Here is a 22,656-nt window from a genome sequence, read left to right on the forward strand (position 1 = left end):
ACAGCTGGACCGCGATAGAGAATGGCAGTTTCTAGAGGCCATGAAGTGAATCTGGTGATGACTTTAACTTACTTGTGAAAATGGCAAGAACTTGCCTGTGGAGAGTTGATGATGAACAGATGACTGGTGGGTGAATAAAGGTGCACTAGCTGAGAGGCGAGAAGGCCCGCCTTTTCATGAGCATCGGTAAGACTCACTAGGGAATGGTGAAAGATGGTGATGATAGTGAAGGTGGTACATGCACATAAATGGGCCGGCTAGGGAAGGCGTGCGTGAAGATGCACGTAAAGGGTGTGTGCGTGTATTTGGTCTCACTGGGGAGATAATGGAAGTGGCGTGCGTACACGAACTGGTCGGTTAGGGAAGATGTGTGTGAAGATGCATGTAAAGGGCGTGTGTCTATATGTGGGGCACCTTTAAGGTCATGTCTCTTGAACCTTGGCAAAGCAGCTTTACATCATGCGGCCAAGACGTGCACTATGGTTTAAGGTCAAATAGCTTGGATCGTGGTTATACAGTTTTACATCATGCATTCAAGGTGTGCACTGTGGTTTAAGGTCATATAGCTTGGATCATGGTTATACAGTTTAAATTCATGCAACTAGGACCATTCAATTTAAGGTCGAGCAACTAGACCTCCACTACAGTTTAGGGTCATATAGTTTGGACCAGGGCTATGCAGTTTAAGGTCATGCAGCATGGACCAAGGCATGGATCGTCATGTTGGTAAAGCTACATGGGAGATAGGTTGTGGATGGCAATCTAACTCCTTGGATATAAAGGTAGTTAAGGCTATACACAAGAGAAGGGTCTACGTGAAGGTGGTGACGTTACGAGGAGCGACCCACGGAAGAGACTTCACCAGAGATTAGGAGGGTGAAGGCTGAAGCTTCATGTAACTCCACTGGGGATGACAAGCCGGAGCATAGGTGTAACCCTACTGGGGTTTGAAGAAGCAAGTAGGACCCTTACTCCCTGGGGATAGTGGGTTGTAATAAGAAACGACTCGTACTGGGATGTGGTGCGAGACAAATCCATTGGGGATAAAGGGGGTAGGTATGCCCTTCGCATGCCCTTAAATCCACTGGGGATATTGATGAAATACACCTTTGAGGAAGAGGTCGTGCGTATGGACCATTTTTCACACTGTGTGCTTTAGTTTTAGGGCCTTGTAGGCCGGACCGTGGCTATGCACTTTACAGTCATGCGACTAGGACTATGCAAATTAAGGTCACGCAACTAGAGCTCCGCTACAGTTAAAGGTCATATAGTTTAGACCATCGTGCTAAGCATTCTAACGTCATGCTGCCAGGACGTGAACTATGGTTTAAGGTCACATAGCTGAACCATGATCGTAAGTTTAAAGTCATGTGATGAGGACTATGTAGTTTAGGGTCGTGCAACTAAACCTCCGCTATAGTTTTAGGTCATATAGTTCGAACCATGCAGTCTACAATTGCGTGCTTGGACCATGGCCGTGCAGTTTAAAGTCATGCAGCTAGGACCGTAGCAGTGCAGTTTGTGGCTAGGGCCGTGGCAATGCAGTTTAAGGTCATGCGGCTAGGACTGTGGCAGTGCAATTTAAGGTCGTGCGGCTAGGACCATGGCATTGCAGTTTAAGGTCAGGCAGCTAAGACCATGGCAGTGCAGTTTAAGGTCATGCGGCTCGGACCGTGGCAGTGCAATTTAAGGTCATGCCCCTAGGACCATGGCTAGGGTGAGGGAAAGGGACTCCATGGGGAGCAGAGACGTCACTAGAGACTGGACTCCCTAAGGAGTGAAATTTTGGTGTAGGGGATGAACTTCCTGAGGACAATGGATCTTCTTGAGGCACTCGGCAATAGTCATGATGAGGGGCTCGACAATAGTCTCGACAAAGGATGCGGCGTTAGTCAAAGCGCGCGGTGATAGCCTCTGGGGTGAAGCAAACGATGATCGCCTCTGAGGTGAAGCAGGCGGTGATAGCCCCTTCGAGTGCCTTGATCATTGTTTAAGAGCTTTCCGATGAGTTTTGGCAAACTGCTAAAGTGGGAAAACCAGAGAGATGGGAAGCCTGCAAGGTTGCAGGGAGGCTTTCTGGGGATTTCGGTGGTTTTTTGCTAATATTTCCAACTGTTGAAAAGGTGAAAGAGCAGGGTCAGACGGGTTTTTCCGGCTGGCAAAGGAGTGTTTCCAGCTAAACCCAAGGGAGAGTGGTGGGAAGGCTAACCGTCACCACAGGGAGATAGCTGGGGAAACCGAAGAGACACGAGGGGTAATGCCCCGTGACAATTGGGGGCAGCGGGAACTGAAGTACAATCAAGATGTGTGCGACATTAAGTTTCATGCGGAGCGGCCTTCATGCTTCCCTAGGCGACCTAAGATGACAGCCACACCTGGGGACATACTGCTCGCATCGATAGCCTCGCACGGCATTGGCCAGCCCATGGTGATTATGGAACGTGGATTGTTCTGTGTGCGACGATAGCTGCACCCGGCATTGAGTCGTGCGCGGTGATGATCAGGGATGGCGATGCCTCGCGAGGGTCAAGAGTGATGGCAAATGGGGAGGTCCTACAGCTGCAGTCTGTTGGAAGCCAAGTCCTCCAGCGCAACCGTGAAGTTCAGGTTGTTCTGTGGAAGGGTGTCCACTGTGAATAAGGCATGCTCTCCATGATGGGCAAGTTTCTCGTCGGAGAAGTCTGCCTTGTATATGCGTCAGATAAATTGAAGCTGACTAGGAAATGGTTGGCTTCTTCTTTTGACCTGTGACTATCCTCTTTGGTGGCACTAAAGCTGACTTCTCCAAGTGGTTTTGCTTCTTCTTCACGAGGAGAGAATTTCTTTAGTGGGTTGCTTCTTCTTCTTGAGGAAGGCATTTCTTTTGGCCTGTAGTTGTCTTCTTATCCTCAAATGCAAGAGCAATACTTTTGATATCCACTGTTTTCTTTCCCATATATGAGAGAGTTGTAACTTCCCTGATAATGGGCTTCTTGGCTTGTATTTTGTAACTCATTTTTACTAAAATAAAAAGAGAAGTTGTTTGAACTGCTCTGCTTGTTTTGCATTTCAGTCTCTTCTCTTTTTTTTAACGTGCATCATGGATGGTACTTCTTCAGGTATCGCCTGTTGATAGGGGGCATCGCCTCTTCCCCAGCAAAGTTCGCTAGTATATACACCTTGTTTAACGTAACCTTCTTGACTATGAATGGACCTTCCCACTTAAGCTTGAACTTTCCTTTGCGAGGCTCATGCATAACGATCGGTCTTTTGACTGCTCGTACTAGATCCCCACAAACGAATGAGCGAACCTTGATAGACTTGTTAAAGGCTCTCATCATTCTTCCTTGACTGAGCTCGAGTTTATGTTGGGCCTCTAGTCTCTTTTCATCAAGGGCATCTAGCTCTTGGTAGCGAAGCTTGACCCTCTTGTCCTCAGTTAGCCCCTGATGTATAGTGACATGGAGTGAGGGTATTTGAATTTCAAGAGGTAAGACCGCCTCACCTCCATTAACTAAAGAATAACGGGTGGAATTCGTAGCATTGCTAGTGGTGAGATAGGCCCACAGAGCCTCAAGCAGCTTCTCATGTCAGTTCTTCTTTGACTTTGAAACTGACTTCCGGAGTGTCCCACACAAAGTCTTGTTGAATGCCTCAGTTAAGCTATTGGCTCAAGGGTAGTACATAGTCGAGTACTTCCACTCGAAACCGGCTCTTGAATTGAGGGCAATTATCAGTGATTACTCGGTCAGGAACCCCGAACCCGTATATGATGTGGTGCCGCATAAAGTTAGACACAGTGGTCCTCAGCACCTGTTTAAGAGGGATTGCCTCAGCCCATTTGGAGAAATAATATGGCTCCGGGGGCTGATGAATGAGGCTCAAGTGAATTTGACACACCTGGCATCTCTTGGCATAGTTTTGAGCATCCTCCACAATGGAAGGCCAATAATAGTCGAGTCTGCATATGCGCTAATATAGCTTAGGGCCTGACTGATGCAACTCGCAGATGCCCGAGTGCACTTCTTCGAGCACTTTACTTGCCGCTTGTGTATCGATGCATCTAAGGAGGATTCCGTCTAATGACTGACAGAAGAGGCCATCCCCATCGAGAAGGGTGTACTTGGTGGACATCCGTCGTATGCATTTGAGCTCCATTTGATCTTGAGGTAGCTTTTCATGTTTTACGAAGTCCATGAAAGGCTCTCTCCAGTCTTCTACTTGTTCAACCTCCGGACACATCAGGTCGAATAATTTGAGCTCCTGCTCCTTGAGTTCAAATTCTTTACCTTGAGACATCTCCTGCTCTACCTTAATAACATCCTTGGCTGCAAGGAGCGCTTCGAATGGATAAGGTGCGCATTTAGGGAAGACTTCCCTTTCATCGTTGGCGTCAACCTCAGTCCTCAAGTCAATGTGTCTCCATTCAGTTACCCAGACTGGAGTAGACCCAGCTGAAGAGAATTGGATGGTGGCGCCAAGCTTTGAGAGCGCATCGGCCTGCGAGTTTTTCCTTCTAGGGATGTGACATAGGGAGAAATCATCAAATTGGCCCATATAAGGTTTGGTTGTGTCATGATAAGGCTTGAGAGTATCCTTCCTTACGTCATAAATCCCTTTAAGTTACCGGATGACCAGCTCAGAGTCACCGAAGATATTTAGTTGCTTGAGGTCTAGTTCTTGGGAAATCTCCAATCCAATTATGAGGGCTTGATACTCTACTTCATTATGGGAAAATGCCCCTACGAATGAGAAGGCTAGTGGAATCATCCCACCATTGGGAGTCAGAGACACAACTCCGGCACCCCCCTTATCAGACTGGAATACTCTGTCAAAGTACATCTCCCACGGCCAATTCAGCATTGTGCAGAAAAGTTCTTCATCTGGGAGATCACTTGACGAGGGAGATTCCGAAGGCACTGGGTGAGCTGCGAGGAAATATGCTAGGGCTTGTCCTTTGACTGCTTGCTGTGGCACATACATGATGTTGAACTCCATCAGCAATAACGCCCACTTGGTTAAACATTCAGACAAGCATGGTTAAGTCATAAGGAACTTGACCGGATCTGCCTTGGAGATTAATTTGAGCTCGTGACCAAGCAAGTAATGGCGGAGCTTCAGTACCGCGAAGATCAAGGCTAGGCACATCTTTTCAATGGGAGAGTAATTCTTCTCGACACCTTGCATTCTGCGGCTAAGATAATAGAGCGCTAACTCTTTTCCCTCATAATTGTTCTGTTCCCAAAGTTCCCCGAATGACTCATCAAGGGTGGTCATGTACAGGATAAGAGGCCTTCCTAACACCGGGGTGGAGAGTATCGGTGATTCAACAGGTATTGCTTGATGTCATCGAGTGCCGCTTGTCATGCCTCAACCCATATGAAAGGAGTGTCCTTCTTCAGGAGGTTTGAAAAGGGTTTGCATCATCCTAAAAGGTTCGAGATGAACCTGCGGATGTAGGCGAGCTGTCCTTGGAGAGACCACAGTTCATGGAGGGCTGTAGGCAGCAGCATGTCCTGAATTACTTTAATTTTGACCGGCTCTATCTCTAGTCCGTGGTACCTCACAATGAACCCTAAGAATTTTCCGAAGCGTATGCCGAAGGTGCATTTCTAGGGGTTCATCTTTAGTTGGTGACGTCGCAGCCTTTCACATACCTTTTTAAGGTCTTGCATATGAGTGTCTTTTGTTTCGGACTTGACCACCAAGTCATTCACATAGCACTCGACCTCCTTGTGAATCATGTCTTTGAAGATGGTCATCATGGCTAGCTGATACGTGGCACTGGTGTTTTTTAACCTGAAAGGAATCACAGTGTAACAGAAGACACCTTTTGGGGTCAAGAACGTAGTGGCCTCCTTGTCCTCTTGCGCCATCCTGATTTGATTGTTACTGGGGTACCCATCCATGAAGGAGAAGATCTGACAATGAGTTGTGGAATAAACCAGCAACTTGGTGAACGGTAGGGGAAAGTCGTCCCAGGGGCAGGCAATGTTCAAATCGTGAAAGTCAATAAAGATACTGATTTAGCCATTTTTCTTCTCCATTGGAACAACATTTGCCAGCCATCTTTGGGTATTGACTTCCTGTATGAGTCCGGCTTGCCTGAGCTTGTCTACCTCGACATCGATCTGCATCTTGAGGTCGGGTCTGAACCTTCTTGATTTCTGCTTCATGGTTTTGATGGATGGATCAATGCTAAGATGATGAAGAGCAATTTGAGGGTCTAGACCTGGCATCTCATGATAATGCCAAGAGAAGACATCTCGGTTTGCTCGAAGGAGGAAAGTCTAACTTTCTTTCTCTTCTGAGGACATTTTTGTTGAGATGAAAGTTGGCCTTGGATCAGCCTCATCCCCCAGGTTGATATCTTCAAGCTCGTCAGCCGTGGCATGACCGTCTTCTTCCCACTCCTCGAGAGCTTCCTAGAGCTCCTCGTCAGGGGATTCGTCAGTATTCTCATTGACCTCGAGTTTGGAAACCCATGATCTTGACATCTAGTCTTCTAGGAGGGACCCAGTGTGGGAGACGAACCCTGGTCTCTGGCTGGTCTGGGCAATGGAAGGGTCAGCTACAAACGGGGAGTCCATGACCTCCTGACTGGGATCACTTGGTGCTTGCCCTGAGCTAGGCGACATTTCATGCATTTGGATCATGTGGCAGGCCTCATGGGAATAAGAGCTCAAAGATGGCTCAGTTTTGGTTCAGGCTGTCAGGGCGTCAGCGGTTGTTGAGAATCTAGCCGCTCAGAGCAACATCTCTTTGAGGTGTTCTTGTTGCGATTCTCTGAGGCTGGTGGTTTTGAGCTCTCTATCTAGAGCGGCACTGGTTAGGTCCCTCAATCTCACCCTCCGGATCCTGGAGGATCAGGCAGCGCATGTCTCAGGTTTCAGGGGAGACCCGAGACATTTATGAGATCTGTCACTCGGCAAACTCATTCGAAAATAGGGGCAAGTGTTACCAACCGGTGAGAGAGGAATTTTGAAGGTGGGTTCTGGGCTTACTCGGGCTGACTCGCGTGGGCGACCTCTTTTATCACGAAGAAAGCCCCCCAGTAATAACACTGGTTCGAAATCGCCTCCCATGGCTCGTATTCTTCTTATTTTCTACTTTTTTGCAATCACACATGTATATGGCAAAGGGTATGGATAGGTGGGTCAGACCTTACCTTTTTCCTCTCTGATGAACATACACAAGCATACACATTCAGAAAGAAGAAAGAAAGATGGGGGGAGAGAAGAATTCGACCAAGCAAGCATATCAGAGTAGTGACTAGGCTGGTTGAGACTTGGACTAACGTGGTAGCAAAATGGGCTTGATAACGAAGACCGGCTCACAGAATCACTACTAGACGTTATTACCAATGTTGACCAGCTAAGCACGATGGTTGGTCTGTCGTGGTTGCAAAGCGGGCCAAGTGATCTTGGCGCAACAACATTACGACAAGATGATAGGCTTGTCATGGGATGCTAACCTCAATCTCTCTTGGTCAAATGCAACAGTAGCAGAGGAATGGTTGAAGAGAAGAAGGGAATAGAAAGAAGGAGAAGAAAAGAATGGAATAGAAAGAAGGAGAGAGAATAAGGAAGAGACGAAGGAGAAGAAGGAAGAGAGGAGGGAGAAGGGAGAGAAGATGCAATATGTGTTAGACATTGCCGACTGTTTCAGAAGATGAGGGGGAGAGGAAGCGGTCGACGCTAAGTCTCACCAACTAACAGAAGAAGAGAGAGAAAACAAGTCGATGCTAGGTCTCATTGACTGACAGAGGAAGAGAGAGAAAACCAATCGACGTGAGGTCCCACTGACTGACAGAGGAAGAGAGAGAAAATCAATCGGTGCTAGGTTTCATCAACTAACACAGGAAGAGAGAAAACCAGTCAGTGCTAGGTCTTGTCAAATGATAGAGCAAGAGAGAGAAACACAGTCGATGCTAGGTCTAGGCGACTAGCAGAGAAAGAGAGAGAAAACTAATCGGCTCGAAGTCTCACCGATTGAAAGAGGAAGAGAGAGAAACCCAGTCTGCGCTAGGTCTCACTGATTGAGAGATGAAGAGAGAAAATCAGCCGGCATTAAGTGTTGTCAACTGACAGAGGAAGAGAGAGAAAACCAATCAATACTAAGTCTCGCCAATTGATAGAGGAAGAGAGAAAAATCCAGTCGGTGCTAGGTCTTGCCGATTGACAGAGAGAGAGAGGAGATCAACCGGTGCTAAGCCTCGTTGGTTGCATCAGAAGGGGACAAATGGAGATAGAGATGAGAGGAGAAGATGGAGAAAGAGATAGGGAAGAGAGAGAGAAAGAGAGAAAACGAGAGCAGAGAGAGAAAGAGAGAGAAGAGAGAGAAAGGGAGAGTACAGAGAGACAGAGAGGAGAGAGAGAAAGTGAGAGAAGAGAGAAAGAGAGAAGAGAGGGAAAGAGAGAAGAGAAAGAAAGAGAGAAAATAAGGAGAGAGAAAGAGAGAGAGGGAGGAGAGAGAAAGTTGCCTGCCTCAAGAGGACCGACCCTTTTCTTCTCTCTCCTCTTTCTCTCTAAGACGTACTCATAGGATCAAGCAAGGAATATCGTCAAACAATCAACTGAAGGCCGAGGAGTCCCGTTTACAATGAGGCAGTGCCTGTTTATATAGAATTGTGCCCAAACATGGGTGGATTGATCAAAATAAGACCTAATTGCTGAAAATTAAGATTTAATTGAATTAAAATAAATTTTAAAAATAGGTGAAAAAGGATTGTTTGGCCCCTGCCTAACAATGTGTTGAATTTCAGAACAGTCGCTGCTGTTGCTAGAGAACTTGTGTGATCTTCCATGGTTGACCCGTTTGATCGATTTGGAGCCCGGATGAAGATTTCGCAACTTTTGAATTTTGGCTGGAATCTAGAATCGGTGGCTGGAATTTTAGTTACTTCGTCGGCTTCGTGCATAAAATCTAATTGTCCATTATGTACTAGGTTCGGATCAATGATAGCCCTAGACCTTACGCACACAAGGAATTGGTTTCACATTGATCCGTTGCACGAGCGTCATGATTTGGTCCATTGAGCAAGGCGTGTCGCTGCTGAATTTTCTGCAATTTATTCACGGATCAGCAACTTCTCTCTACCTTTTGTCCTTGCTCGGACATCGTCTCGGGGTGTGCCACAAATCAAATTGTTCATCTTGATGAGATGAATATGCTCACCAAATTTGGGAGCGATCCGACTTAGAACGCATGAGTTACGAGCCCCAAAAGTGATTGCCCGTGATGGTAAAAACAGCCACCTTTAATGGTGTTTTGATGCAATGAGGCCACACGGGAATAGTGTGCGACCCCTCCTATTTCAATGTTTTACTCATATCTTTATCCTGGAGTGTCTAATTAAGCCGAAACTTGACCCATAGAGGCTTTCAACCATGCCGGATCTAATGGTGGTGGTCCCATAGTGATTTTATGCACAGAAAATGTGGTTCCAATTGTAAGATCCGTGTCAGGGTGCTAGAGGCCATTTTTCTGAAAGTTATTCCTTTGTGTTCACTGCCTTAGACATGTTGAAATGCAACGAAACTTAGCAGGTGGTCTCTAGGACTGCTGATGACGATCTTGACGAATTTTGGTTCCATTGAGACTGTCAGGAATTTTCATTGTTTTGTAGGCTTTATTGACCTGCTAGGTGCTGAAAAATACGTTCAAACAGCTTGCCCCATCAAATTTTGTGCTTCAAGAGAAGTGAGAAGGACAATCATTCAAAAAATTTCCTTCGGCTTTTACTTTTTTCCTTCCTAGCCATAGGACCACATGAACGCTGAGGAGATTCATGTAATGGTGTAACTAGGCTGCTCAGAAGTAAGGATGCATTGTTCGTGGGTCCGTCTGTTGAGACTTTAGGGGGAAAGGAGACTTTTTTTAGGGATCTTGTCAAATTCCTCACCTTTGTGCAAACTGTTTGTGATTCCGAATCTGAGGATTTTGTACGGACCTCATTAGTCAGAATCGGGCCCATCTGACAATTGAGTGCCATGGCGAAGGGCATTGTTCCCATTTGGTCTGGGTTCATTAGTTTGCTTTGGTAGATGTTGTTTCCTGCTACACCAGGTTTGCTTTTGACATTCAGAGTACCACTTTAGGTCTCGACTAACGGGTTCAGTCGGAGGCAGTGTTAGCCAGTCTCGAAGGTCTGGGTCTATCGGCTAGGAGAGCTGAAGTCTTTGGTAGGTTCTCCCCTTGCTTTTTCAATTTCTTGCCTTTGTAATGTTTGTTTCTTATAGTGTAATTGTGACCTCATGAGAATAATGTTCTTTCTCATGAGACTTGTCTTGCCGTCATGGCGAGTCTTCTATCTTTCAAGTTCTTTTGCAACTGGACTCAGACTGTCAGAATCTTTTCCTTGAAGCTCATGATTTTAGGTTCCTGGTTTTTATGTCACCAAGGAATTTCTTCTTTTGATTGAGGATTGAAGCTTCCTGTTGAGGCGAGTGTTGCATCAACCTATTTATTTATTCAAGAGTCCTTTGCGAATTTTCTCTTGGTCTTGGGAAGCGGTGCCATAGTAACGGTTTTCATAAACTTCTTTTTATGGGGTTCTTTTACCCATGAACTTCTGGTTATGTCCACCCTTTTTTTTTTCATTCTTGATCATGATGCCCTTTCGGGTTTTCACCATGCCCGTTTTCTTTATTCACATAACTCTTTTACTCATGGTTTCATGACCATGGTCGTCCGTCATTTTTACTCATAACGTTCCCTTGTTTAGGTATACACTATGCCCGTTGTTCTTTTCTCTTTTTCTTTGTGAAGGTGTGTTTAAGGTCACGCCTCCTAGACCTATGCAAAACAGTTTAATGTCATGCGGCCTGGACATGCACTATGGTTTAAGGTCATACAGCTGGACCGCAATGATGATGGATTGCAGTCTATGAAGGCCTTAAAGTGAGTATGGTGGTGGTTTCACTCACTTGGGGAGATGGCTAGGGGCTACCTATGAGAGATGGACGATGTATGAAATGTGAGTGGATGATGGTGACCCACTAACTTACAACGAGTATGAATAGCGTGATCATTCGCCGTTTTGTGAGCATGGGTGAGACTCACTGGGGAATGAGGTATGGGGATGAAATGAATGGACTCACTGAGGAGGTAATGAAGGTGGTGCGCGCACACTATCAGGTAGGTTGGGAAAGGCATGCGTGAAAGTGCACGTAAAGGTGTGTGCATGTATGTGGGGGTGAGTTTATGGTCATGCCTCTATGACCTGGGCAAAGCAGTTTATCGTCATCCTAGCAGGACGTGCATTATGGTTTAAGGTCATACAGCTGGACCGTGGTTGCTGAGCCTTTTAATGTCATGCGTCTAGGACGGGTGCTATGCTTTAAGGTCCCACAACTAGACCGTGGTTATGTAGTTTAAAGTCATACGACTACGACCATGCAGTTTAAGGTCGTGGAACTAGACCTCCGCTACAGTTTAAATTCATATAGTTTGGACCATGGTGTTGTGCAGTTTAAGGTCTTGCAGCACGGACCACCGCTACAATTTACTAAGGTGTTGTGCAATTTAAGGTCATGCAGCACGGACCACAGCTACAGTTTAAGGTCATATAGTTTGGATCATGAAGTTTAGGATCATGTTTCTAGACCAAGGCTGTGCAGCATAGGATCGTGCAGCATGGATTGAGGCTGTGCAGTTTAAGGTCGTGCTACATGGACTAAGGCTATGCAGTTTAGGGTCATATAGCACGGACCGAGGCTATGCAGTTTAGGGTCGTGTAGCATGGACCGAGGCTATGCAATTTAAGGTCATGCAGCACGGACCGAGGCTATGCAGTTTAGGGTCGTGCACCATAGACCGAGGCTATGCAGTTTAGGGTCGTGCAGCACAAACCGAGGCTATGCAGTTTAGGCTCGTGCAGCACGGACCGAGGCTGTGTAGTTTAGGGTCATGCAGCATGGACCGAGGCTAAGCAGTTAAGGGTCACGCAGCACGGACCGAGGCAATGCAGTTTAGGGTCATGCAGCACAGACCGAGGCTGTGCAGTTTAGAGTCATGCAGCACGGACAGAGGCTGTGCAATTTAGGGTCATGCAGCATGGAACAAGGCTGTGCATTTTAGGGTCGTGCAGCACGGATCAAGGCTGTGCATTTTAGGGTCATGTAGCACGGACCGAGGCTACGTAGTTTAGCACACGGACCGAGGTTGTGCAATTTAGGGTCGTGCAACACAAACCGAGGCTATGAAGTTTAATGTCGTGCAGCCTGGACCGAGGCTGTGCAATTTAGGGTCGCGCAGCATGGACAAAGGCTGTGCAGTTTATTATTGTGCAGCATGGATCGAGGCTGTACAGTTTAGGATCGTGCAGCATGGACCGAGGTTATACAGTTTAGGGTCGTGCAGCATGGACCGAGGCTATGCAGTTTAGGGTCTTACAGCACAGACCGACATTGTGCAGTTTAGGGTCGTGCAGCACGGACCGATGCTGCGCAGTTTAAGGTCATGCAGCATAGACCGAGGCTATGCAATTTACGGTCATGCAACACGAACCGTCGCTGGCTCACCATGTAGGTGGAGCTCCATGGGGAATAGGTCTGTGGATGGCGATCCGACTCCCTGGGGATAAAATGGTTGAGGCCATTCACAAACTGAAGGCTTTGATTGAAATGGTGACTTGATGAAGGCTGGTCAACAGAGGTAGACTTCACTAGGGTTTAAAGGAGGTAAGCATACTCTTTTTTGAATTGGCTTATGAAGATAATCCGACTCCCTAAGGATAAGATAGCTTAGTGTGATACAGAATTGAAGAGGTAAGAATGACCCTAACCCCACTGCGGATGATCGGCTGCAGTTTGGGTGTGACTCCTATTGGGGGATGAAGGACAGCTCCTGACTTCATTTTGGAAGTCACGGTTTGGGTGCAATGGCCCATCTGTAACTTCACTGGGGATGACACATCATGGCTTTGGTGCAACTTCACTAGGGGTAGTGGTAGGGCATACATTGCTTGAAATATGGTCGGCGCCATATGTAGCTCTAATGGTCTATTGTGAATATTCAACCGGCGCTGAGTTCTCACTACATAACTGGCACTGGGTTGTTAAAGATTGACCTGTGACGTTATCTAAGTCAACTGACACTAGGGTTGTATTTTGAAACTCACCTGGTGCTAAGTCAAGCGGCACTAGGGTTGTATTTGGAAACTCACCGGGTGCTAAGTCAACCGATGCTAGGGCCTTCTTGAAATTTACACCAAGCGATAAGTCAATCGACGCAAGGGATGAGAGTTACCTCGGGTCGAGGCCCGATCCGGCTCGTTGTTGCTTGGCTTCCTTTTGATGCAACTGGATTTATGAGTTTGTGAGGGGCATTTGAGGGCAGCGTATTCTATAAAAGGGGGTAAAATCCCGTTTCCTTTATTTTTCACCGAGGGTAAAAACTTAAGTAACAGTTTTCTTTAACAGTGAGGAGAGGGTGTGCCCAGTTGGAGTTTCGACAAGCAGTGATATTTCAGCAAGAGTTTTACAAGAAAGATTTTTTGACAAAAAACAGGATTCCGTCAAGGGTCATGCAAAGAAAACCTTCAGCATGTGGACTTTGCCCAGAATTGGCGAAGTTGCAGAGAGAGTAGCAGGGAAAGGAAAATGCTCTGGGAAGTTTTTCGTGAAAGTGGAAATTTTGGGTGCAGTTTTCCTCTATGGTAGGTATTTTTAAGGGTTTCCCAGTGATTGTGGAAGCTTTTCGGCATTGCTCGTGGTGTTGCAAACTTTTTTGGGAACTTGGAGAAAGTTTACAGGAGTTTTTCGGTGAGGTTCTGGTGACACTCAGGCCCAAAACATGGGCAGGAAAGTTCTTCAGTGGGTTTCCAACAGCGGAAAAGTTCCCGCGGGAGACAAACGATCGCAGTAGGTGGACCGTATGATTGTAGGAGGTGAACCATTGTGGGGAAGGCGTACGGTTGGTGATGGTTTGTCTGTCCTTGGAAATCATGTAATTATCAATCGCTAGTGTGTGAGGCGGTGCTGAAAGACCTGGAGACGGTTGTCAGTCGGCATAGCTAAGTTCGAGGTGTCGCGAGCATGATTCGTGGCACGTGCGAGAAATTTGACCTCAGTCGGCACTAGCCTTGAACAAGCTCAACTGTCACTGGGGTGTTGGCAACCTCAAGCGGTGCTGAGTGCTGAAAGACTCAATCTGCGCTAGGTTTTAGCACTCAGCCGGCGTTGAGTGCTAAAAGACTTAACCGGTGCTAGTTGTTGGCTCTCAACCGGCGCTGAGTGCTGAAATACTTAACCGGCGCTAGGTGTTGGCGCTCAACCGATGCTGGGTACTTGAGAAGCTTGATCGGCACTGAGTGTTTATCAAACTCACCCGACGATAAGTGTTTGAGAGGCTCAACCATCGCTGTTTCAGTGCCTTAACAGCTTTTGGGAGTGAACCACTAAATCCATTTGCAATGGCTGGTTCGTCTTACCAAATACTTGATGTGAAGATGCTCCCAAGGGAAGGAGAGATCGGCACCCGTGATTTTAGGGGTGAAGTTTTATCAAGGGGTGAACCCATTTGGCTGACCCAACTAGTGTGCGAACCAAAATGACCCCTTAGTGTTACATTCATTACTGACCCCGTATGCTTTGAAGTGCGGGAGGGCAATGATGGCAACATCTGTATTGAAGAAGAGATGGCACTTCTTCATTGTATGCATCGGAACATAGCTTCTTGGGAGAACTTGCCCACCTCGGGGAAGCGAATGGTCCAGGCGAAGGGATTACTTAGGTGGTCGGCAAAAGGCCTCCGGATTCAGGGAGAGCACCAATATCTGAAGGGATACACTTCCTGGACTGCCAAGGTATTAGCTTCGTATGGAAGCACTCTAAAGCATGCTTCGCTATTAGCAGCGGTCTAGTGTTTAGGCAGCTACTACGATCGTTGCTCCAATACAGTAAAGGTATTGCTGCAGACATGGAGCCATGTAAGCAATACTTGGCTTCTTGGTCATGGTGAAGCGGGAATCTCGTTACCAGACCTTCACTTCATTAGAGGTCTCTCGATGATCGGGGCTATGTATGACGAGTTTGTGGCCCCAAACTCGGTCATCTTTGGTGGTGCTAACTTGGGGGTGAAGAGCTTCCGGCCAGTCTTCCAAAGATCTTTGAGGCCTATTAGTCAATTGTAGGCCAATATACCAATGACAGGGTCACCTTTACAAAATGGGTGAAATTCTTTTGTGGAGATTATCCTGAGGGCGGTCAGGGTACTCTGAAGGGGAAAGGGAAGGCAGTTCCGAAAGAGATACCTCCCATATATCAACTCGAGACCGGCGATGACCACGTCTCTTGGCCGCCGATCTAGCCTTATTCTCTTGCAAATTTGTGTTCCCTGACTGGGGGGATGACATTCGTCCAGGGGTATTATACGTGGCATGCGACATGGACAGAGGGCGTGAGTATGCCCTTGCTAAGCCAGTCCTGTGCAACATATACCATGGCTTGGGGGCCATCTCCCGAGGAAAAGCCTACAGGAGTAAAGAGGGAGGGAACGACATTGTAGGAGGAGAAACATTTCGTAAAAATTTTAAAACTCCGTTCCCTGTGCATTATGTGTACGGGTGGCGAGGGGCTTATTTCCCTGACACCTACGTCAAGCATCAGTGCTCAAGAATTGATGAAGATTGCGAACTAGAGGGCTATCTTCCATAACCCAGGGGAGGCTCGGGGTCTGTTCGGGAATGACTCTTTTAACATGAGGAGAGTCTCTTTTTCGATCGGGAGTTTCACCGACCGTGCTTTCGTTGATGAATTGGGGAAGGAATTGGATGGTTCCTCAACAGTGATTAAGGAACTCACGTTCATGCTGAGCATCAAAGGAGGAGTCTTACCTTATCGGACTCCACACTGTGCCGGCCTGGAGGGGTATTTCCCCCACCGCTTCGCCTGCCAACACGAGCTTGACCAAGGCTGCCCCTTCTCGGTATTCTTCGAGAAGCACCAAAGTAAGGTGTATAAGGGAAGGGCGGTAGTGTTTGGAACTTTTCAAGAGTGTTGGCTGCCGGAGCATATACGAACTGCTTGGTCGATGTGTCTTGAAATGACAAAGACCAGCAAATATGTACTACCTCACTTTGATAGGAGAGTTCGAACAACCAGGGCATACGTGAACTGGTGGAGGGTCACCAGTAAGGGCTATTAGTATAAGGGTCACCCTTGGAAAGGGGTGAACGGTAACTGACGTCAGGACACTCGGTAAAGGAGGTTGGCGGATGGTCCTGCTCCCGACATATGTTTTCCGTGGATTATCCCTCTAACTCGCAGGCTTTGGGACATCTGCACCAGATAGCTGCTGATGAGGCCTCGTCAAAGTTCCTTGCAATAAAGACGATGACTAGAAGTGCCTTTGAGAATCTTAGCTTGATCTTCGAATGGTACTGACGAGTGGTTGGTGAAGACAATTAGAACAGGGAGCGTTGACATGGAGAGGCTGTACAACAACTGGGGTGTGAAAAAAATAGCATGAGCTAATGAGGTTAGTGTCATGAGGAAGACTAACTGCCAGTCAAAGATTGGAGTACTTGGGACGTGAACCGATGTGGATGGTAACACTAGGAAGACCAACCACCGATCGATAATCAGAGCACTTGAGATGTGAGTATATTGGTTGGTAATACTAGGAATACCAATTGTCGGTCGATAATTGGAGTACTTGGGACACGAGCCGGTGGGGTTGGTAACACTAGTAAGACCAACCGCCGGTCGATAGTCGGAGTTCTTAGGATGCGAGCTGGTGAGGATGGTAACACTAAGAAGACCAACTGCCGGTAAATTGTTTGAGTGCTTAGGATGTGAGCCGATAGGGTTGGTAACACTAGGAAGACCAACTGCTGGTCGATAGTTGGAGTACTTGGGACGAGCCAGTGGGGTTGGTAACATTAAGAAGACCAACCGCTGGTCAATTGTCAAAGTACTTGGGACACGAGCCAGTGGGTTAGTAACACTAGGAAGACCAATTGTCGATCGATAATCATAGTAATTAGGACACGAGCCGGTGGGTTAGGTAATACTAGGAAGACCAACCACCATTTTATAATCAGAGTGCTTGGGACATGAGCCGATCGATTACCAAAGTACATGAGGCACGAGCATAAGGGGTTGGTGACACTAGGAAAACCAACTGCCGGTTCATAATTAGAATACTTGAGAGGTGAGTCGGTGAGATTGGTAACATTAGGAAGACCAACCGCCTGTCGATAATCAGAGTACTTGGGGTGCGAGCCAATTGGGTTGGTAACACTATGAAGACCAATTATCGGTAGATAGTTGGATTACTTGAGACATGAGCTAGTGGGGCTGGTAACACTTGGAAGACCAATTGCCGGTCGATTGTCGGAGTACTTGGCATGTGAGTCGGTGGGGTTGGTAACACTAGGAAAACCGACTGCCGATCGAGAGTCAGAATACTTGGGACGCGAGTTGGTGGGGTTGGTAACAATAGGAAGACCAACCACCGGTCGATTATCGATGTACTTGGGACAACTACTAGTCAATACCTAGAGTAGTTGGGACACAAGCCAGTGGGGTTGGTAACACTAGGAAGACCAATCGTTGGACGATAATCAAAACCATTGGGATGCGAGCTAGTGGAGTTGGTAATACTAAGAAGACCAACCACCAGTTTATAGTCAGAGTACTTGAGACATGAGCCTGTGGGGTTGGTAACACTAGGAAGACCAACCGTCGGTCGATTGTCGAAGTACTTGGGATGCAAGCCGATGGGGATAGTAATACCAGGAAGACCAACCTCCAATCAATAGTCGGAGTACTTGAGACGTGATCTGGTGGTGTTTGCAACACTAGGAAGACCAACCGCCGGTTGATTCTCAGTGTACTTAGGATGCAAGCCAGTGGGTTGGTAACACTAGGAAGACCAACAACTGGTCGATAGCCAGAGTACTTGGGATACGAGTTGGTGGGGTTGGTAACACTAAGAAGACCAACCGCTGGTCAATTGTCAGAGTGCTTAGAATGAGAGCCGGTGGGGGTGGTAATACTAAGAAGAACAATCGTCGGTCGATAGACGAAGTACTTGGGACACAAAGCGATGGGTTGGTAATACTAAGAAGACCAATTGTCGGTCAATTGTCGAAGTACTTAGGATGTAAGCCGGTGGGGTTGGTAACACTAAGAACACCAACCGTCATCGATAATCAGAGTACTTAGGATGCAAGCCAGTGTTGCTGCAAGGTTGTATAACAGTCGAAACTGAGTGCACAACTAGCATACCCAACGGTAAAAGCGAGACCCTGTAAGGAAGAGGCCAAAAAGCCCAGGAGTTGTTGATATCGCTAGATCTCCTGTGGGAACCATGCAAGGATTGTGCCCATGAGGTGCGGAAGTGAGATTTGCGTAACGTGATCAAGGTTTGTGATCTTATGTGGAATTATCCACAACACCACTGCTACTCCCCATTCTTTGACTTTTGCCTAGTTATGTGAGAACTATCGTCAGTAGTTTAATACCTGAGACTAAAGCCAGCTGGGGTTGCATCTTGTGGACTGTCGCCTTTCGCCTTGTAGTTCCCGGGTTGCCCTGATTATCAGCAATGATAAGATGATCATTGCATGAGGGGAAGGTTAGTGGAACTTTTATAGCACCGACTTGAAAGGAGGTCATTATCGCTGCCATCGGTATCTTCTGACGACCAGTGTAATAACACAAGGGACTGCTCGTCAGAGTGATAAGGAAGTGAGAATATAAACGACAAAGAAACCCAAACCGAGAATTTATCTAAAAGAAAAAGATTCTACCCTTTTCTATACCTTGCTAAAAATGAAGGGTGAACTAATCCCCAGTGGAGTCGCCAGAAATATGGATGCTACGAAATGTGAATTTCTGTAAGAAAGGGGTATTTAATGTTTCAAAAAGGACAACATAATTTAAAACATGTTGGGACTTCAATTAAATGCTTTACAATAGGTCAACACATCGGGGCCAGATTGCCAATGCATTCCATATCATAGAAACACAGGTTTTTTATATTATATACTGGGAACGAAATAGTTCCAAGGGTTTAATCCCCTATTACAATTTACTTTGAGTAAAAAATATAGTAAAAGCAAATAAGGCCAACTACCTTTGATTATAGCTTTAAGACCTATACATTTGTTTCAAACAAAACAAGACGTACAAACATGTAAAAGGAGATAACATCGAATGGGAAATCAACTCATGTACCTTATCTATGTCATGGATGTTAATCCTACTTCCTTGTCCTTTTTAGAGAATGGGCCTCAAGTTGGTATTTTCAGAGCACGTAATCAATTTATTTCTTTTTTCTCTGTCTTTTCTCACTCTATGTCAGTACTTCAATAAATACTCGATCAACGATATATCCTCTTAAAGAAAAATATGTGAACCCTTGTCTCATATGCTCGTTCGCCTTTTATAACCCTTTCTAGATGATAACTTCAATTTCGCCTCGATAACCACCAGATATCCTCTTTACATCTCCATCATCGATTTCTTGATGATGCTTATCCTCTTCCTTACCTTCACATTGGATCTTCACTTTGTCTTTATCTTCTATGTGATTTTGAATTTGTGAGCTAATCTTCTAGTTCAATCTAGCAGATTTTGTGGATTCGAATTTGAACTTCAAGGCTTCACACAATTTTAAATTTGTGGCCAAATCTCTTAACCTCAACCTCAATTGTGAGTAAAATTTAAATTTATACCTATCATGTGTGGTCAACCATTAACCATATGTGAATTCAAATTCACGCCCATTTTATGTGGCCAACCATCTCTACTTGAATTGAGTTGTCTGATGAGAGAGATTAGGACATGCTCGCCTCCTTACTCGTTGGTTCATCCTTCTGTTCATCACGTTAATCATGCTTTCCTCACTAGTATAGAACATTTTCACACCTTTTAAGGGTGTTCAAATCGAGGATCCGATGGTGCCGATTTCTTGGAAAATATCTCATATTAAGGGAGAAATTACAATATCAATAGTCGAATGTTGTTATGTCTGGAACGCACGAGACATGGTCAACCTCCAACTAATTGATACTTCAATAAAAGAATCACAGTACTTTGATGTGGTTTCTTAAGAGTCTCAATTTAGTCCTGGAGGCATCGAGCTTTGGGGTATCAGTTAGGGCATATCCGAATCGACGATGGATACGGATATGGGTTAAGCCAAGTCCAAATATCGCCCAAGTCATACTACCTTGGACATTAAGGCACGTGAGGCTTTAATATATACTTTTTAGGACTACACCTCAATATATAACGATGAGGTTTCCTTTAAGCTCGATCAGTAAAAACCTCATTATTTCAACATACGATGGGTCTTTTAAAGAGTCATATCTTATATCACCCAGAACTCCTCTAGTATCCAATGGAGAGGCATTTATGTGCCAGGAATATATGCAGTTTGGAATTCTATCTCAAATAGAAACGTCTTCATGATCTCTTATCATTGATCCTAAGTTGTAGCACATGTGCATAACCAACGATAGATGCCAATACTAAGTCGTATTTGTTCCTCCACATATCACATGGATAGGCGTACATAGAGCCTTAGGAGTATGTGTATCCTAGGTCTTGTCTCAAAATCAGATGGCTTCACTATTTTATATCAGCCTTGAGTATGTTTAGCTGACGGGCTCTTAGCATTATCGGTCATGAGTTAGATCTTTTAAGGACTAACTGACGAGTCAAGATATCAAGCATATCATATGATAGATCTTGATCATATCATATATTTTGTATCACATGGGGTATTTCATTTTCATTGAGCCTCGTATGAAGCTTAGTTGACATATCATCATCAAGATGCATCCGGTCCTTGTATGCGACCAAAGACACACCCAACAGGGTTGTCACCTACAAGGTTGGGGGGATATGTCATAAACTTGTCCCATTATGACCTTCCCACCAATCGGATAACACGCAATGAGAATTCATGGATAATACTATCCAACAACATAAGATAATAAAAATAATTAATGGATTAAAGAACAAGCAATCTCTACACTCACACATGTGAGTTCAAACATGCCACCATACATGTGAATTCACACGTATGCTAAAACCATATTACATATATCAATGTTTAAAAAAATGGATCAGTGACCCAAACTGTTCTCACCCATACTCACGTTAGATCGGTGGATCGTAGAATCAGCCGAATCGGCAATTTTTGTCCTAAAGTATTTACAAAAAATCATTATAAATATCTAAAAATAGTGTTGTTTTAGTTTCTAAAAGAAATTGGAGTAGTACATTATGTACTTTCATTACTTTGTAAAAATAGATAAATGCTGAGACCCTGTTTTCTTTTTTGGATATCTCTATAATTATTAATTATAATATAATACTACAATATTGTATCAAAATAATTTAAAAACATTAGAAAACACTTCCATATTATGAGATTAAAAAAACGAGTTTCTCATATAAAGTGAAATTAGTATCACATGAAAATATAAATGTTGTTAATTCGCTTTACTCATCCAAAATTATCAAAACCTAATTACCTATAATATTATATGCTAAAATTGCAATTGCCAGTTTATATTTTATAATTATTTCACTATGCAAATAAGAACAAATCTAAAATATCTTATAATATCATCTAATTTAAAAAATCTTATTTATAGCTATAAGAAAAATAATACATTACATAATTTACACTGCAAATAAATTAACAAATAAAATACAAGATTTAGCTATCAATATATAATTTTTTACTATAATATTACAATAAATATGTATTGTTATCTCTTAAAATTCTTAAAATTAGTATTTTTTTATTTTCAAAAAAAAATTGGGGTGTTACATTAGGTACTTTCATTTTTTATATAAATACTTGACTACTAAGATGTTTCCCTGTTTGGATGTCTATGTAACTATTCATTATATAATTTAATACTATAATATTACATCAAAATGATTCAAACAAAGCTTAACAAAATTTAATTTTATATGATTAAAAACATAATACCCCTTCTAAACTGAAATTAATATCACATTAAATATTTATTAATTCTCTTTGCTTATCCAAAATTATAACAACCTAACTAGCTATAATATTATACATTGAAATTGGAATTATTGATTTATATTTTTTATTGTTTTACTATATAAATTAGAATAAAATTAATTTGTGTCTTATAATATCGTCTAATTTAAAAAATCTTATTTACAATTATAGTAAAAAGATAATATATTACATAAAACTTATAATATAAATAAATTAATAAATAGGATAGAGACAGAGAGATTATTAATAGAGTAAGAGATGAGAAAGAGAGAAGCCAAGGTGAGAGAAAGAGAAAAATCCAAAGTTATGGGGAGAGAAGGCGAGAGACAGAGAGAGAGAGAGGGAGTGTGTGTGTGCGAGATGACAAATTTGCAAAGGTATGGGACTAATTAGTCCCACATCAAACAGAGAATGAGGCCTTTGCCTCTATAAAGTCCTAAATTTTAGGCTTAATAAATGCACACATACAAGCGCATGGGGTATCTTGTTAAAATACTATGCGATGAACAACTGCCATTGGTTTTAAAATAAAAAATACTCAGTTTAACGGATTTAGCTATTCACGCAGATCCATGACATCGTCCACCGATCTATTATAGCACACAACTTATTTATATGACTGACACGGCCAGATCCCCTTTTTTCAATGGATCCGAGATGGTCTGGGTGATGCTT

At 44.4% G+C, this 22,656-nt stretch overlaps 1 protein-coding gene across 1 annotated transcript; it reads right to left on the reverse strand.

Moving 5' to 3' along the window:
- Positions 1 to 3,951: 3,951 nt before the first annotated feature.
- On the reverse strand, positions 3,952 to 4,977 carry LOC148779777 (uncharacterized). Its single transcript, XM_088850594.1, has 2 exons — positions 4,607 to 4,977; positions 3,952 to 4,495 (listed from the first exon to the last, which is right to left on the reverse strand). The coding sequence occupies exons 1-2, from the start codon at positions 4,975 to 4,977 to the stop codon at positions 3,952 to 3,954; spliced, it is 915 nt and encodes a 304-aa protein (XP_088706720.1).
- Between the last annotated feature and the right edge of the window lie 17,679 nt (positions 4,978 to 22,656).

Source organism: Amborella trichopoda, chromosome 11, assembly GCF_054954075.1.
Source record: "Amborella trichopoda isolate Santa Cruz 75 chromosome 11, AtrichopodaSantaCruz75HAP2 v2.0, whole genome shotgun sequence".
In the NCBI taxonomy this organism is placed as follows: domain Eukaryota; kingdom Viridiplantae; phylum Streptophyta; class Magnoliopsida; order Amborellales; family Amborellaceae; genus Amborella; species Amborella trichopoda.

Excerpts from the sequence above, each read along its gene's own strand:
- LOC148779777 (XM_088850594.1), bottom strand. The coding sequence starts at position 4,977 with ATGGAGTTCAACATCATGTATGTGCCACAGCAAGCAGTCAAAGGACAA. Across the intron at positions 4,496-4,606 it reads GACTCTGAGCTGGTCATCCG|AAGGAAAAACTCGCAGGCCG; the intron begins GTAACTTAAAGG and ends TCACATCCCTAG.